At 40.3% G+C, this 18,718-nt stretch overlaps 1 protein-coding gene across 1 annotated transcript in view; it reads right to left on the bottom strand.

Moving 5' to 3' along the window:
- The window catches only part of LOC103210666 (dedicator of cytokinesis protein 8), a 249,080-nt gene that overhangs the window by 75,896 nt on the left and 154,466 nt on the right, over window positions 1-18,718 (bottom strand). Inside the window, exons 28-29 of the mRNA XM_007956577.1 lie at window positions 11,010-11,179; window positions 8,170-8,315 (exon numbers count right to left, since the gene is read on the bottom strand). Coding sequence (XP_007954768.1) covers window positions 8,170-8,315; window positions 11,010-11,179 — 316 coding nt within the window. The remainder of the gene's footprint in view (window positions 1-8,169; window positions 8,316-11,009; window positions 11,180-18,718) is intronic.

Here is an 18,718-nt window from a genome sequence, read left to right as displayed (position 1 = left end):
GGATTACATTGATTGTTTTTCTGATGTTGAAACATCTTTGCATACCAGATATGAATCCCACTTGGTCAGGATGTACTGTTTTTTGATATGTTGTTGGATTCTGTTGGCTAGGATTTTGTTCAAGATTTCTGCATTTATGTTCATGAGGGATATTGGTCTATAGTTTTCGTTTTTAGTGGTGTCTTTCCCTGGTTTTGGTATTAGTGTTATGCTTGCCTCATAAAATGAGTTTGGGAGTATTCCATCTTTTTTCTGGAATAGTTTGAGTAGTATAGGTGTCAACTCTTCCCTGAATATTTGGGAAAATTCTCCAATGAAGCCATCAGGGGCAGGACTTTTTCTTGTGAGAAGTTTTTTTTATGACCTATTCAATTTCTTCCTTTGTTATGGGTCTGTTCAAATATTCTGTTTCTGAGTGGGATAGTTTAGGTAGGTCTTGTGATTCCAGAAACTTGCCCATCTCTTCTAGGTTCTTAAATCTGTTGGAGTACAGTTCTTCATAATATTCTATTAGTATCTTTTTCATTTCAGTTGGTTCTGTTGTGGTGACACCCTTTTCATTTATTATTCTTGTAATTTGCATCTTCTCTTTCTTTTCTTTTGTTAGATTTGCCAATGATTTGTCAATTTTGTTAATCTTTTCAAAGAACCAGCTTCTTGTTTGTTGATTTTCTCTATTGTATTTTTGTTTTCTGCTTCATTTATTTCTGCCCTGATCTTTATTATTTCCTTATTTCTAGATACCACAGAATTCTTTTGTTGTTGTTTTTCTAATTGTTGGAGTTGTTGAGTTAGAGTGTTGATTTTGTTTCTTTCCTCTTTTTTAATGTATGCATTTATTCCTATAAACTGACCTCTGAGTACTGCTTTCTCTATGTCCCATAGGTTTTGGTAAGATGTATCTTCATTCTTGTTTGTTTCCAGGAATTTTTTTTTTTATTTCTTCTATTCTCAGTAGTTTTTGAGCAGTGTATTGTTCATCTTCCACATGTTTGATGTATTTACCTTGATCATCTTGTTATTAATTTCTAATTTTATAGCATTGTGGTCCAAAAAGATGCTTTGTAGAATTTCAATTTTTTTAATTTATTGAGGGTTGTTTTATGTCCTAACATATGATATGTTCTGGAGAAGGATCCATGTGCACTGGAGAAGAATGTGAATTGTGTTTTTGTTGGGTGGAGTGCTCTGTATATGTCTATGAGGTCGAGTTGGTTGATTGTGTTGTTGAGTTCTTCTGTATCTTTGTTGAGCTTTTTTTCTAGTTGATCTGTCCCTCCTTGAAAGTGGTGTGCTAAAGTCTCCTACTACTATTGTAGAATTGTCTATTTTCCCTTTCAATTCGATTAATATTTGCTTCACGTATTTTGGAGCATGTTCATTGGGTATATAGATATTTATTATTGTAATGTCTTCTTGGTCAATTGACCCTTTCATACAGTGGCCTTCTTTGTCTCTTATGCTGCTTATCACTTACAGTCTATTTTATCAGAAATTAATATTGCCACTCCTCTTTTTTGGTTACCATTGGCTTGGTATATTTTTTTCCACCCTTTAATTTTTAATTTGTTTTTATCTTTGTGTCTAAGGTGGGTCTCTTGTAGGCAGCATATCGATGAGTCTTCTTTTCTTATCCAGTCTGCCACTCTCTTTCTCTTGATTGGTGCATTTAGTCCATTCACACTGAGTGAAATTAGTGATAGGTATGAATTGATTGCTGTCATTCTATTGTGTTTTTTGTCATGTTGTTGGAGTTTCCTTGGTCCATATACTTTTCTGGGCTAAGTTCATTTTGTTGTCAAGTGTTTCCTCTCTTTTCTTCTTTATTGTTGGTTTTGTGCTTATTAAACCCGTATGTTCTCTTTCCTTCTGGGTTTGCTTAGGGAAATTGTTAATTTTCTCTGTGGTTACTTTGGAGTGAATTCTTGTCTCTGTATTTTTGGAACAGTCTGTTCTATGAGGACATTTTCCTGTTTTCCTCTCCATTTGGAAGTTTTGTACCTAGAACTTTTATTCCCTCTATTTGGTTAGTTGTTGTTGTCATGCGCAGATTGACTTCCTTGTTTTTCAGTATACAATGTTTTACGGTCTTATTTTGAGCATCTATTTCTGATTTGGTTTTAGTGTTGATATCATGTGTCCTGATTTTGTTGTTTTTTGTTGTGGGTTCTCTACTGGAAGGCCTTCCTTAAGCATTTCTTGTAGGGTTGGTCTGATTTTCACAAAATCCCTTAATTTCCGTTTGTCTGAGAATGTCTTGATTTCACTCTCATATTTGATGGACAGTTTGACTGGATATAGGATTCTTGGTTGAAAGTTCTTTTCATTCAGTGTTTTATATATGTTGTCCCATTGCCTTCTTGCCTTCATGGTTGCTGCTGAATAATCAGAACTCAGCCTAACAGTTTGATTGTTATAAGTGATATTTCTTCTGTCTTGGGCAGCTTGCAAGATTCTTTCTTCGTCTTTGGTTTTGGAGAGTTTGATTATGATATGCCTCGGTGTTTTTCTCTTGGGATCTATCCTGTATGGGGTTTTTGAGCTTCTTGGACAAATATCTTTTCTTCCTTCATAACATGGGGGGAATTTTCTGTTAGTAAGTCTTCCACAATTTTCTCAGTTTTTTGTTTTTTTTTTCACCTGTTCTTGTTCTGGAATTCCAATGAGGTGTATGTTGTTTCTTTTCATATCATCCCATATAACTCTTAGGTTCTCTTCATTTCTCTTAAATCTTTGTTCTGATTTTTCTTCATACAGGCTGGTGTCAAGGGATTTATCTTCTAGTTGGGAAATGAGTTCTCCAGCCAGTTCTTTTGTGCTTCCATCGTGTTGTGTAATTCTGTAATTTTGGTATTCATCTTCAGGATTTCTAACTGCTGTTTTTGTATGAGTTCTGATTGTGTATTAACCTTGTTATTTTGTTCTTGAATAGTTTTCCTGAGTTCTTCCAGGGTACTTTCTGTGTTCTCCTTGGTTCTGTTTGGGGTTTTGTTGAACTCTAGTACAGGTCTATAAACATATTTTCTAAATTCCTTCTCAGATAATTGTATTGCCTCCTCTTCCTCCATGTTTAATGAGACTTTTGTTTGAGATTTTATTTCTATTGTCTTATCCTGTTTTTTTTGTTTTGTTTTGTTTTTTTATTTGATTAGAGTATGCCTGTTGTTTCCTAGACATTTTGAAGTTGCCTTTAACTGTTGGTTATGTATTGATTTGTTTTGTCTTGGTTTTATGATTTAATATTTTTGAAAAGGTGGAGCTGGTGTATTTCATCATTTTGGTTATTAATTCATGTGTGCTGGGTTGCTCTGCAGATTTCTTTGTGATGATGGAATCTTTGTGTGGAATGTGGATGCAGTTCTCTGTTCATCATGAAGGGGGTTTAGAATTCGAGCTGGCAAGTGCTGTGCTGGCTTAAAGTGGTTTTTCTATTGGATGAGGCAGGAGAGAGGCAGAAAAAAGGAAAAAAGGAGAAAAAAAAGCTCCAAGGCGCCAGTAGCCATTTCCAGGGCTTTGAGTAGGCTGCTAGTGATGATGTTATACTGTCACTCACAGGCCCACTGCTCAAGATTGGCAAAGACCTCAATGGTCAGAGGACCACCACTTTCTGCAAGGTTCAGACAACTGCAAAATCCCCATACTCCAGGCCCCTCCATGCCAAAAAGCTGTCCTGGAATAGTTGAACCACTGACTCATGCTGCCAGTTCCTCCCAGGGCCTGCCCACCTGTGGCATGCTTCCTTCTCTGTTCCCAATTCAGCAGCACCCTGAGCCAGAGAGATCTCTGCTCCACTTCTCAGAAATGGTCTCAAAGTTACTGATAAAAGCAGGTGCTGTAGGTAGATCCCTGGAGTGGCCACAGGTCCTCTGGTGCATTCTCTCCACTTCCCAGGGAGCCCTCTGATGCCCTGTCTCACCAGCCAGTTGGTGCTCCACAGAGCAGGTTCACCAAACCATCATTTTAAAGAAATCCCTGACCAAAATGAATCTGACAGTGGCTTTTCTTTCTCTCAAAGTTAAAAATCCTTTCTTTCTTGTTCAAAGCCAGGCTTCCTACATTTGACTCTCAAAAGACATGGCTGGTGGCAGGGCAGAGACCATCTATGACCTGATATCCCTGGATCTCAGTGTAATGAAGAGGGCAAGGTTCAGTCAATCATGTGAAGATTAGCCAATGGATGAGCTTCTGCATTTCTGCCTCCTCTTTATAGGCCTCATTGCACCTAGCTCCTTCCAGCCATTTGCTTTTCCTAAATCAAAATGATCTCCCTATATGCATGTAGAATAACTGCTCAGAATAAACCATATGTCCAAATTTTCTTTTTGTTTTATTTTTAACACTAACAATATCTTTAAAGTGACTATTTGGTTTGTGCCTCGAGCAATTAGCTTGGGAACATGATATTACAAAGGTGGAGGAGGTTATAAATCAAGCAATATATATGGCATAGTGCCTAAGGCATTTGACTACTAATTAGAAGGCTGGTGGTTCAAACCCACCAGCAACTCCTCAGAAGGAAGATTGGGTGATCTACTTCTATAGAGATACCACCTCAGAAACCCAAGGAGGAGTTGCTATGAGTCAAATTTGACTCAACAGCAGTGAGTTATTTTATTTATTTATTTTTAAATAGGATCAGAGATGTCTTTCTCCTTCCTCTCTCTCTGCCTCTCTTCCCCAGCCTCCATGGGATGCAATGAGGTTGAGGAATTGTTAAGTACTGGTGGGAGATAAGATGGTTATTAGCTAAGAAGAGTTAGCCCTAGACCTGTGTTACAGATTAAGTTGTGTCCCAAAAAAATATGTGCTGTAAATCCTAATCCTTTTATGTATAGACATGACCCTATTTGGGAATAGGGTTTACTTTGTTATGTTAATGAGATCATATCAGTGTAGGGTGTGTACACTGATAGAGATATGACAGAGCAAAGTAGGCACAGAAGCCAGCAAGCTGGAATGGGAGAAAGATAGATGCCATGTGGAGATCTCAAAGGAACACCAAGAAGACACTAGAGAAACTGAGATAGGGATTTTCCCTCAGATTGGACAGTGAAACTTCCCCTAGAGCCAGTGTCCTGAATTCAGACTTCTCGACTCCTCAAAAATAAATCTGGGTTTGTTAAATCCACCTGTGTGTGGTATTTGTTATAGCAGGGCTAGAAACTAAGACAACTTGCTTTCCTAGAAATGAACCAAGTCAAATTCTCCACAGATATGTACCCTAGGCTGAAATGCAAGTTAGATTAAGCTGGAGCTGCCTGGACAAAGAGATAGAGGTCATGAAGGGACAGAGAAGGGTCTCACCTCAAGGGTATTAAAGTGAACCCCAAAACTGAGGTATGTGGCATGACTAAAATGCTCTCTCAGGTCTAAATTAAACTCCATTTTGAATCAAATTGCAGCTTGGCCTAAAATCTCTGCTTCTGGTGCTCTGAAGATGAGCTCTGGTAACATAGTGCCTAAGGCATCTGACTGGTAACCAGAAGGCTTATGGTTCAAACCCACCAGCCACTCCTGGAAGGAAGACCATATTGGGTGATCTGCTTCCATAGTGATACCATCTCAGAAACCCAAGGAAGGGTCTCTATGAGTTGGATCCAACTCAACAGCAGTGAGTTTGGTTTTTTGGTTTGGGGCTCTGAGGAGACAATTCAGCTTCCTGTAAAAATTTAACTGCTTGTAACCCAAAAGGAAAGGAGTGCTGGTGGTGTAATGCCTAAGACATTTGGCTGCTAAACAGAAGGTTGGAGGTTCAAACCCACCAGCCATTCTGCAGAATGAAGACTGGACCATCTACTTTGGTAAAGATTTACATCCTTGGTGTGGTATAGTAAATTACATGGTATGGCTTTTCTAGCCATAAGTTTTTGTAAACTCCATGGTGGAATTTGCAGTGAGCAACTGAGGAGCTCCTGATTGTTAAAGTTATCCACCTGGGCTATTTCTGTTGTGAGTAGCACAAAGCAATGTTCTGGGAAGTTCACTCTCTCTCAGGTGTTTAGAATTCTGACGTTATGATTGGTTAGTTTGGCCACTCTGCCAGGCTCAAAAGGAGCCCTCCTGGAAGCAGAAGTCTGTCTGACTCCTGGCTGCGAAAGACATGCTGCTGAGAGACACATGCTGCTGAGAAAGAGACGCTAAGAGACACATGTTGCTTAGAGACACCGAGAGACTTGCACTGGTGGGAAAGAGACTGAGAGAGACTGTTGGCTGAGAGACTGTTGGCTGAGAGAGATTGAGCGCTGTTCCTGAACTTGAATTGTAGCCTGGTGCTTCCTAATAATCCCTACAATCTGTGAGTTCTGTGTGGCCACTGCAGTGAATTATTGAATCCAGCAGAGAGGTGGTGGGTGCTGTGGGAGGAACGGTTGGTGTCAGGGTTGGTGAAAGGGCTGGAGAGAGGCAGCATGTCTGGCCATGCAGGGATAGGCTACTGATGTGATTCTGCTTCCTCTGTGGGGTTAGAGGAGGTCAGAAGGTGTGGCCTCCTTGCCCCTTTGGCACTTGGAAACCAAAAAGAGGTCACTATGAGTCAGAATTAACTTGACAGCAGTGAGTTTGAACCCAAAAGGAGCAAGGGAAAAGATTTTAGCTTGTGTGAGGAATTATTTGTTAAAAGATGTTTGTCAAGAGTGTTTGCATGGCTTGATTCAAAAAGAATGCCTTGATCAACACATCCCAGGAGGTTAGGAAACAGAAAGAAGAATGTTGAGAAGGATTGTAGTTTAACAAGCCCGTTGTAATTTTCTGCCATGTGTCCTCTTATGCCTGCGAGCACGAGCCCTTTGTTTGCTCCCTGCATTAACAATGATGTTCTCTTCTTGCAGTTTGGAACTCTCTAGTACCCTGCGTGGGTGCTAGTGGTCTCCCAACTCTCAAGTCTCTCTACCTATCAATACAACTCTGCCTTCACTTCTAACAGAGTGTAAGACTGGTGCTTCATTATGACGAAGGAATGAGAGGTGGTCTTCTCTAAGGAGCCCCTCTTTAAATGCACAGACTGCTCAAAGAACAGAGCCAAACAATTCTCTTTAGGTTCCCTGTTGTTGCTGTTAGAGGTCGTCAAGTTGGCTCCAACTCAGGGTGACCTCATGCACAATGGAACAAAACACTGCCTGGTCCTGCACCATTGCATGATCACTTGCAGACAGAACTGTTGTGACCCATTTGGCTTTTTCACTGACTGATTTTCAAGAGTAGATCACCAGGCCTCTTCTCCTAGACTGTCTTAGTCTGGAAGCTCCACTAAAACCTGTTCAGCATCACAGACTCTGCTGACAAATGCATTGGCCAGGAATTGAACCCAGGTCCCCCACAAGGATGGTGAGAATTCTACCACTGAACCACCACTGCCCTCATTTAGGCTCCCTGGGGACCCAGTAAAGCTGATGTCTTTTATTTAAGAAGTGCTTATCCCAAGCTACAGGCACCTCCATCTCTTTTCTGGAGGCAGATATAGTATAAGTAATAAATACACAGAATAAAGCACAGTCCCAGCTCTTATCCTTAAGCAGCCTTCCTTTGATCTCTGCAATGGTCTCAGATTTCCCAAATTCACCTCTTTGTTGAACCTTGAACTCAGCCCCTTTGGGACTGTTCAGATTCAATTCAAGAATCTTGTGCTGTTGCCAGAACCCTGTTTGACATGCATGCCACCTCATCTGTGCCATCCTCTCCTTGGCCAACAGCCTCACAGTGACTTCTTCCAGAAACCACTACTGCCTACTCTAGATTGGCTTTTGGTTGGCAAACATAAGAACAAACACATCAGGAGATGGGATAAAATGTAAAACGGAAATCTGGCAATGGATAGTACTGATGGTTACACAACATGATTAGTATAACTGATGCCACTATAGTGTACACATGAAAAACGTTGAATTGTCAAATGTTATGTTATATACATTTTTGTTATTGTTATTGTTGATCCTGACTCATGGTGACCCCATGTGTACATAGTAGAACTGCTCCACAGGGTTTTCAAGGCGGAGACCTTACAGAAGCAGATCACCAAGCCTTCCAAGGAGCGTTTGGATAGGTTCAAACATCCAACCTTTCAGCTAGTAATTGAGCCCTTAACCATCTATCTGTGCCACCTAAGACTCCCAACAACAACAAAGTAGCCTGCAAGAAGGAAAGGATAAACTAGAGAAACATGTACCAACATACCAAAGAAGACAGGGTTGTCCCATTGGTCTTCAGATTAAAATGATTCCCAGCAATGGCGAGGGCCACATTCTGGTTAATTGCACTCCCTCCTTCCTGTTCTTCGTCTGAGCCACTGGAACGATTTTTTCCACCACGAGCATCTGCAGCTGTAAATAAAAATCTGTGGTGACACCAAGGCAAAGATAATATTTCCCCATGTGTTCCTTACCCAGTATCCAGCAAATCAAAGTTCCACATTATCTATGTTATTGTTGTTGTCAGTTGCAGTCGAGTCAATTCTGACTCATGGCGACCTTGCGTGTGTGCAGAGTAGAAGTGCTCCACAGGCCTTTCAAGGCTGTGACCTTTCAGAAGCAGATCACCAGGCCTTTCTTCAGAGGCACCTCTAGGAAGGTTTGAACTGCTAACACTTAACCATCTGTGCCACCCAGGGACTCACATTACTTATACTGACACTTATTAGTCACAGAAGTCAGCAGAACAATTTTAAACCTGAGGTTGAGCATTATTTAATCTGGTGCATTGTACTGGAAAAAAAACAGCCATTATATATATATATATATATATATATATATATATATATATACACACACATACATACATACACACATACATATATATATGTTGTTGTTGTTATGTGCCATTGAGTCGGACCCGACTCATAGCGACCCCTCCTTGGGTTTCCGAGGAATGGCTGGTGGGTTTGAACTACCAGCCTTCTGGTTAGCAGTCAAGTGCCTTATATAATACAGATAAATCTGCATCAGTATATAGGTATAAAGAGTCTGGTGGTGCAGTGGTTTAAACATTTGTCTGATAATCAAAAGGTCAGTGATTTGAACCCACCAGTTGCTCTGCAGGAGAAAGATGAGGCAATCTTCTCCCATAAAAATGGCAGCCTAGGAAACCCTATGGGTTAGTTCTACTCTGTTCTATATGGTTGCTATGAGTAGGAAGTGACTTGACAGCCAAAAGAGAAAAAAAAAAAAAAAAAGATCCCACATTTAAAAGGTTGGTTTTTAAGAATGCTACTAAAAATAAACACAATTTGTTGGAGCAGTTCTTGAGAAAATACCAAAACACTTGATGCCAATTTTATCATTAAAAACTCCTGTTTTATTCAACTTGTCAACATTATAATCATTTGGACCTTAAATTCTGTAGAAAAATAAGTAGGTAATCAACACTTTCAACTGCTAAAGGTGTAAAGACAGAACCTAATTTGTAAAACTAATACTTGGCTATTGTGTTTTAAGGCAATTTGGTTACACATGACACTTTGCATTTGCAGGACACAGGAAGACCTGAATGGCTCAGTTTTAAAGGTAACTTTCTGCAAGGACAGCTGAGCCCATATAAGCAGTCCCGAGACCCCAGTCCCCTCATCAGCCAAGAGAGCAGCATGGTCATTTCCAGGAACTTCTTTTGAGTTGAGGAAAAAGCAATGCCCACTCTCTGAAAAGATCAGAATCCTGTGTGTGGTCAGCAGGCAGAGAACCAGCTGCCATTGAGTCAATTTGGAGTCATGATGAGCCCGTGTGCAGAGCAGAACTGTCCTCCCCAGGGTTTTCACGGCTGAGACCTTTTAGAACCAGCTCACCAGACCTTTCTTCCGAGGTGGGCAGGAACTGACGACAGTCATTCAGTTAGTAGCTGAGTGTGTTAACTACTTTAACCACCCAGGGACTCCACACATATGTGCACATATGTAATTTCTAAGCAAGCATATGTGAGGTTATGTGCTTTTGGTTTTTTTTTTTTTTTTTTCAAATGGATGGAAGCTTGCATTAAAAAGGTTTTAGGGGTGTGATGGTTAATGTTGTGTCAACTTGGCTAGGTCATGTTTCTCGGTAGTTTGGCAAACATTATGTAATCACCCTCCACTGTGTAATCTGATGTGAGCAGTCAATCAGTTAGAAGGGGAGTTTCCTTGAGGGTATGGTCTGATCAATATACACGGATGTTCTGGCAAAGCTCACTCTCTCAGGATCATATGATCCTGCATATGCCTCATTACCCTCTGACCTCCAGTTCTTGGGATGTGAGCCAGTAGCCTGACCTGCAAGTTTTGGATTTGCCAGCTTCTGCCACCTGTGAGGCAGCAGCTCGCCATGTGACCTACAGATTTTGAGTTTATCAGCTCTGTAACCAGATTGAGTCAGGAGAAGCCTCCAGCCTGTTGTCTGATCAAAGGATGCAGGACTTGCCAGCCTTTACAGTTGTGTGAGCCATTTCCTTGGAATAAATCTCTCTATATAAATATTCATAAATATGATTCACTGGTTTTGCTCCCCTGGAGAACCTAGCCTAAGATGGGACCACTGGTGTAGAGAATTGCTCAAAAAACATGTTAGTACAGGAGCTAACGAGAAGGTCCACATTCTGCTGGGGGATGTGGCAGAATCTCCCATCAATCTAGAGTCCCTGGGTAGTGCCAATCATGAATACACTCAGCTCCTAACTGAGACACTGGCCTTTTTAATTCACCCAGAGACATCTCAGAAGAAAAGCCTAGTGATTGACTTAAGAAGGATCATGTTGTTTGCTGTTATATGCTGTGGAATCAGACCCGACTCATAGTGACCCCTCCTTGGGTTTCCAAGGCAGTATCACTACGGAAGTAGATTGCCCCATCTTCCTTCTGAGGAGTGGCTGGTGGGTTTGAACCGCCAGCCTTCTGGTTAGCAGTCAAGTGCCTTAGGCACTATACTACCAGAGCTTCCAAGAAGGATCATAGCCATTGAAAACACTATGGAGCACAGTTCTACTCTGAAACACAGGGGTTGCCGTGTGTCAGAGTTGACCCATCAATCCAAGGAAGGCAATAGAAGGTATCTTACCTGTGAAGTCATAGAACTGTGGCAAAGCATCCAAAATGATGCCAACCAAGGGCAGATAGAGGGCAGCAACTTTGACCTTCACCTCTGGCTTGACACACCGTGGATCCAGGTCATGACTGCTCAGCAGGCTGTGGATGGCACTGACAGCCTTCCTTTGCACTTTGCTGATCCTGGTGGCACAACACAGAAAGCAGAGGTTATGGTGCAAGGAAGCCAACCAAAGAGTTCCTGAACAGTAAGGACATTGGCGTGCTCCTAACAATGGGGAGACAATGTGAAAAACAGGCAGTGAAGGGTACAGGTTCATGGATTCCAGAACCAGACTGCCCGTGTCCCTGTCCTGGATCTGCACCATGGCATAATGTTCTCAGAGTGCATCATGCTGTAGCATGTGTCGGCACTTCTCCCTTTTGTACTACCAAATAATACTCCATTGTATGGATATACCACTTCTTATTTACCCATTCATCAGTTGATGGACATTCGGCTTGTTTCTATTTATTTATTTATTTTTTGCTATTATGAATCATGACTGCTGCTATGAATATTTGTATATAAGTTTTTGTGTGGACATGTTTTAATTTCTCATGGGTAGATACATAGGAGTGGAATTGCTGGGTCATATGGTATCTCCATGTTTAACCTTTTGAGGAACTACCAGATTGTTTTCCAAAGTGGCTGCATCATTTTACATTCTTACCAAAAATGGATGGGAGTTCCAATTGCTCCACATACTTATCAACATTTGTTATTGTTCTTTCTTTTTTTTTTTTTTTTGGCTGATAATCATATTTATGGGTGTAAAATGGTATCTTATTGTGGTTTTGATTTGATATGCATTTATATAATGACTAATTGAAGGTGCCTGGGTAGCACAATGATAAGGTGTTTGGTTGCCAACCAAAGGTCCAAATTTGAATTCACCAGCTGCTCTGCAGAACAAAAGACCTGGCTGTCTGCTCACATAAATATTGCAGCCTAAGAAACCCTCTGGGGGCAGTTCTACTCTGTCATACAGGCCTGCTATGAGTTATAATTGACTAGATGACACAAAACAACAACCACAGCTAATAACATTGAACATCTTTTCACAATTGGTCATCTGTGTATCTTCTTGGAGAAATGTCTATTCAAGTCTCTTGCCTATTTTTCAACACGTTTGTGTGTCATTTTTAATTGAGTTGTGAAGTTTCTTTATATATTCTAGATACAAGTCTAGAATAGTTGTATATATGATTTGCAAATGCTGTCTCCCATTCTGTGGGTTGTCCTTTCAATTTCTTGATGGTGTCCTATAAAGCACATAAGTTTTAATTTCAATAAAGACCACTTTTCCTTTGGTTGTTTTTGGTGTCTTATCGTAAAAATCATTGCCTAAATCCAAGCTCATGAAAACTATCCCTATGTCTTCATCTGAGAGTTTTATAGTTTTAGCTCTTTGATCCATTTTGAGTTAATTTTTGTGTATGGTGTGAGGTAGGCATCCGAGGAGTAGTAAATTACCTGGTACGGCTTTTCTAGCCATAAGTCTTTATAAACTCTGTGGTGGAATTTGCCATGAGCAACTGAGGAGCTCTTGATTGTTAAAGTTATCCACCTGGGGTATTTCTGTTGAGAGTGGCACAAAGCAATGTCCTGGGAAGTTCGCTCTCTCAGGTGCTTAGAATTCTAATGTTATGATTGGTTAGTTTGGCCACTCTGCCAGGATCAAAAGGAGCCCTATTAAAGGCAGAAGAAGTCTCTCTGACTTCTGGCTGAGAAAAACTTGCTGAGAGAAACGTGCTCCTGAGAGACACACACTGCTGAGAGAGAGATACTGAGAGATATGCATTGCTGAGAGAGAGACACCGAGAGACACGCACTGCTGGGAAAAGACTGAGAGAGACTGTCGGCTGAGAGATGGCAGACTGAAAGAGATTGAGCATGTTCCTGAACTTGAATTGTAGCCTGGTACTTCCCTAAGAAACCCCATAATTTGTGAGTTCTGTGTGGCCACTGCAGTGAATTATGAAACCCAGCAGAGAGGTGTGAGTGCTGCGGGAGGAACAGTAGGTGTCAGGGTTGATGAAAGGGCTGGAGGGAGGCAGCATGTCTGGCCTCACAGGGATAAACCTTGGGCAACTGATGGTGATTCTGTCTTCCTCTTGTGGGGTTATAGGAATTTAGAAGATGCAGCCTTCCTGCCCCTTTGACAGCATCCAATTTTATTCTTTTGCACATGGAGATCTAATTGTCCCAGCATCATTTGTTGGAAAGACTTTCACCACTGGATTGTTTTGGTATTCTTGTCGAAAAACAATTGACTGTAAACGTGAGGGCTTATTTCTGGATTCTTAATTGTATTTCATTGATTTCATAAAATATCTACCCTTATGCCAAAACCACATAGTCTTGATCACTGTTCCTTTGTAGTAAGTTTTGAAATCGGAAAGGGTATGTTCTCCAGTTTTGTTCATTTTTCAATTGTTTTCACTATTTTGGGTTCCTTGAATTTTCACATGAATTCTAGTATCAGCTTGTCAGTTTCTGCAAAGAAGCCAGCTGGGATTTTGATAAGAATTGCATTGAATCTGTAGATCAATTTGGGGAGTATTGCCATCTTAATAATTTTAAGTCTCCCACTACAAGAACATGTAGTGTTCCTCTTATTTAGATCTATTTCTTTCAATATTATTTTGTAGTTTTCAGTGTACAAGTCTTGAACTTCTTAAGTATGTTATTCTTCTTGATGCTACTTTAAACGGGATTGTTTTCTTAATTTCATTTTTGGATTGTTCATTGCAAGAGTATAGAAATAACTTGATTTCTGTATATTGATCTTGTACCCTACAACCTTGCTGAACATGTTTATTAGTTCTAATAGTTTTTAATGGATTCATTAGAGTCTTCTGTATATAAAAGCATGCCAGCTATGAATTGTTCTTGTTATTGTTAGGTGCTGTCGAGTCGTCTTCAACTCATAGCGACCCTATGCACTTCAGAACGAAACACCACCTGGTCCCGCACCAGCTATGAATGGAGATAGTTTTACCTCTTCCTTTTCAATCTGCATGCTTTTGATTCATTTTGTTGAATAACTGCCCTGGTTAGAACCTTCAGCACAATGTTGAACAGAAGTGGTGAAAACAGCCATCTGACTCTTGATCTTACTGGGAAAAGTCTTCAGTCTTTCACCCATGAGTATGAAGTTATTTGTGGGCTTTTCATCATTGCCCTTTATCAGGTTGAGGGGAATTTTGTTGACTGTTTTTATCATGAAAGTGTGCTGGGTTTGGTCAAATGCTTTTTCTACATTTATGAGTACAACAGTGTGGTTTTGTCCTGTCCTTTATTTTATTGATATGTTGTATTACTTTAATTGATTTTCAAATGTTAAACTAGTCTTGCATTCCTGTGATAAATCCCACTTGGTCATGGTGTATAATCCTTTTCACATGCTGCTGCATTCTGTTTGCTAGTAATTTGTTGAGAATTTTTATGTGTATATTCATAAGGGATTTTGGTCTATAGTTTTCTTTTCTTATGCTGTCTTTGGTTTTGATGTCAGGGTCATAAATGGCTTCACAGAATGAATCGAGAAGTGTTTCCTTCTCTTCTATTTTTTCGAAGCGTTTGTGAATAATTGGAATTAATTATTCTTTAAATATTTGGTAGAAAAAGTGAAGGAAGCCATTTGGACCTGAGCTTTTCTTTCTTGAGAAACTTTTTGATAATTAGTTCAAATTCAGTAGTTGTGTGTTTCTAGGAATTTGTCCATGTTGTCTAGATTATCAATTTGTTGGGATAAAATTGTTCATAGCATTCCTATATAATTCTTTCTATTTCTCTTAGGTGGGTAGTGATTTTTCCTCTGTCATTCCTGATTTTAGTGATGGAAGACTTCTTGCTTTTTTTCTAGGTCAGTAGAGCTAAAGGTAAAGAGTTCTAGGGATACTAACCAGAAGGCTGGTGGTTCAAATTCATCAGCTGTTTTCACGGCAGGAAGATGAGGCAATCTACTTCTAAGAAGATTTACAGCTTTGGAAACCCAGTGGGGTTGCTATGAGTCAGAATTGACTTGATGGCAGTGGCAGTGGGTTTTGGTTTTGGTTTATAGCTAAACATTTGTCAATTTTGTTGATCTCATCAAAGAACCAACTCTTGGTTTTGTTGATCTTCTCTATTTGTTTTTCTACTCTCTATTTTATTTATTCTGGGTCTAATCTTCATTAATTCTGTTCTCCTGCTTGCTTTGGGTTTAGTTTGCTTTTCTTTTCTTAGTTCAGTGCATATTCTTGTGATTTTTTTAAAAACCTATTCAAGAGGAATAAATTTAAATGAAACTGAAAATATTGGGCTGCATTTACAGTCAAAAGAAATAAGTTCTAATGTTGTCCACTGAAAGCCATGTACTGGAGTATTAATAGCAACTTTTTCCTAGTTCCATAAGACTGGAAGCAACCCAAATGTCTATTTACAGTAGACAGTTTGTGATCTATACATAGAAAGGATCAACAAAACTAAGAGTTGGTTCTTTGACAAGAATACATAGAATCAAAAGAAAATATAAACTACTGATAAATGCAACTACACTGAAAGATTGCACAAGCATAATACTCAGCAAGAGAATACATAGTTCAAAAATAAAACCAGCTGCCATTATGTTGATACCCACTCATGGCTATCCCATGTGTGTCAGAGTAGAACTGTGCTCCACAGGATAATAGATAGATAGATAGATATAGGTATAGATATAGATATAAGGAGCTCTGGTAGTGCAGTGCCTAAGGCATTTGCTAACCAGAAAGTTGACAGTTCAATCCCCCAGCCATTCCCTGGAAGGAAGATGGAACAATCTACTTCCATAATGATTTACCACCTTGGAAACCTAATGGGGTCACTATCAGTTGGAATTGACTTAATGGCAGTGAGTTTGGTATACATGTAATATATAAATATATTAAATATACTTGAAGTATGGTGTTAGCAAAGAATTTTTAATATACCATGGAACAAATCTGTCTTGGAAGAAGTACAGCTAGAATGTTCCTTAGAAGTGAGCACGGTCAGACTTTGTCCCATGTACTTCAGACATGTTATCAGGAGGAACCAATCCCTTGGAAAAGTAGAGGATCAGTGGAAAAGAGGAAGACCCTCAATAAGATGAATTAACATGGTGGCTGCAACAATGGACTCAAACAGCAACAGTTATGAGATAGGAAGGACTAGGCAGTGTTTCAGTAGGGTCACTCTGAGTCAGAACTGATTCAATGGCACCTAACAACAATATATTTCATTGTTATAAAAACATACCTAACACAACTTTTGCCAACTCAACATTTTTCACATATACAACTTGTTGTTGTTATGTGCCATCGAGTCGGATCCGACTCATAGCGACCCCTCCTTGGGTTTCCGAGGCAGTATCACTACGGAAGTAGATTGCCCCATCTTCCTTTCGAGGAGTGGCTTCTGGGTTTAAACCGCCAGTCTTCTGGTCAGCCGTCAAGTGCCTTAGGCACTACGCTACCAGATACAATTTAGTGACACCAATTACATGAATATGTTGTGCAACAATCACTAATATCCTTTGCAAATTTTCTACTCCTATGAACAAAAAGAGATAAATAAAATATGATTTATACATATACACATATGTTTCAGGTGCCGTAGAGTTGCCTCCAACTCACAGTGACACTGTGCACAACAGAATGAAACACTTCCCAGTCCTGGGCCAGCCTCGCCATCCTTGCTATACCCAGTTCCATCATTGCAGTCACTGTGTCAATCTATCTCATTAAGGACCTTCCTCTTTTTCATCGATCTTCCACTTTACCAAGCATGTTATCCTTCTCCAGGGAATGGTCCCTTCTGACAACATGACCAAAGTATGTGAGATGAAGTCTGGCCATTCTTGCTTCCAAGGAGGATTCCGGCTGCACTTAACAAATCTAGGACAAATTTGTTAGTTCTTTTAGCAGTCCATGGTAACCTCAGTACTCTTTGCCAACACTGCAACTCAAATGCATCAACTCTTCTTTGTATTCCTTATTCATTGTCCAGCTCTCACATGCATATGAGGCAATTGAAAATACCATGGTTTGGGTTAGGCACATCTTAGTCTTCAAGGAGATATCCTTGCTCTTCAGCATTTGAAAGAGGTTTTTTGCAACAGATTTGCCCACTGCAATACATCTTCTGATGTTTCAACTGCTGCTTCTATTGGCATTGATTGTAGAACCAAGATGAAGTTTTTGGCAACTTCAATCTTTTCTGCATCTATCGTGATGCTGCTTATTGGTCCAGTTGTGGGGATTTTTGTTTTCTTTGTGTTGAGGTGTAATCCCTACTGTAGACTGTAGTTTTAAATCTTCATCAGTAAGTGCTCCAAGTCATCCTCACTTTCAGCAAGCAAAGTTGTGTCGTCTGTGTATCTCAGGTTGTTAATGAGCCTTCCTCCAATCCTGATGCCATATTTTTCATCATGTAGTCCAGCTACTTGGATTATTTGCTCAGTATACAGATTGAATAAGTATTGTGAAAGTATACAACCTGACACACTCCCTTCCTGATTTTAAATCATGCAGTATCCCCTTATTCTGTTTGAATGACAGCCTCCTGGTCTATATACAGGTTCCTCATGAACACCATTAAGTGTCATACTTGTTCAATATATAAAACGGTGGAATGGATTGCTTTTACATGGTCTTTCTAGCCATGGTCTTTGAACTCCCACCAAATGACTGGGGCAGAGGACTATCCAAATAAGGCATTTCTGGCCTACTAAAGGGGTTGGATAGCTTGCTAATAATGCAAATAAGGTGCAGAGCACCTTTGTGGGGTTGAGTCCATGCAAATAAAGTATATGGAACCCTAATGAGGGGATTGGTCAGTTTTGCAATCCTGCTAGGCTTAAAGTGAGACATCCCAGAGACACCAAGAAGATGAGCCAGGAGTGGTGAGTACCCTTTGAATTTGGGATCTCTGCGCTGAGAACCTCCTAAATCCAGGGGACAGAGAGAGTTATAATACCACAGATGGCACAAGATGGCAAGAAGTTTCAGCAGAGAAACAGCAGGAGGAGAACTATATTAGATGGTGCAGTGGGCCTCCCAGCCCACAAAGCAAGACAGTTACAGTGGATTGCCAACCCACATAGCAAAAGAGCAAGAGCTTAGCACCTTTAAGCAGGAGACTTTCTGGAGAAGGGGGTGTTTCTGGGTACTTATCTATGGAGCTAGGTGCACTGACCAAAGGACAGAGAGACAGTTGAGCCTTTCAGCACAGGCTTACTGGCTGAGGTACTTATTGGCAGAGCTAACGAGCTTTATAACACTTGCCCAATCAGGGTTGAGGTTGGGCAGAGGAGCTAAGGAACAGAGAGAGAGGTCTGCCTGCAGACACAGCTGAGAAGAGGCTGTCCTGATCAAAAAACCTTTGATTTGAGTCATTCCAGATCCTGAATTATAATCTATCACTTCCCTAATAAACCCCATAATCATGAGTATTATCTATAAGTTCTGTGTGGCTATTGCAATGAATTATTGCACCCAGTACAGAAGTAGAGAGTGCATGAGAGGGATGGCTGGTATTAGAATTTGGAAAAAGATTGGAGAGAGGAGGTATGTCTGGTCTCTGCCTCATGGGAATCAGTCTTGGACTGTTAATCTTGATTCTCCTCTCCTCTCTTTAAGTTAGAGGAGGTCAAATACCCCCCTACACACACACCC

This window comes from Orycteropus afer, unplaced genomic scaffold (assembly GCF_000298275.1).
Source record: "Orycteropus afer afer isolate SDZICR_OR568_19922 unplaced genomic scaffold, OryAfe1.0 scaffold00637, whole genome shotgun sequence".
NCBI classification, from domain to species: domain Eukaryota; kingdom Metazoa; phylum Chordata; class Mammalia; order Tubulidentata; family Orycteropodidae; genus Orycteropus; species Orycteropus afer.
Note: the sequence above shows the minus strand (reverse complement) of the source record. Positions and strands in the feature narration are given on the sequence as shown.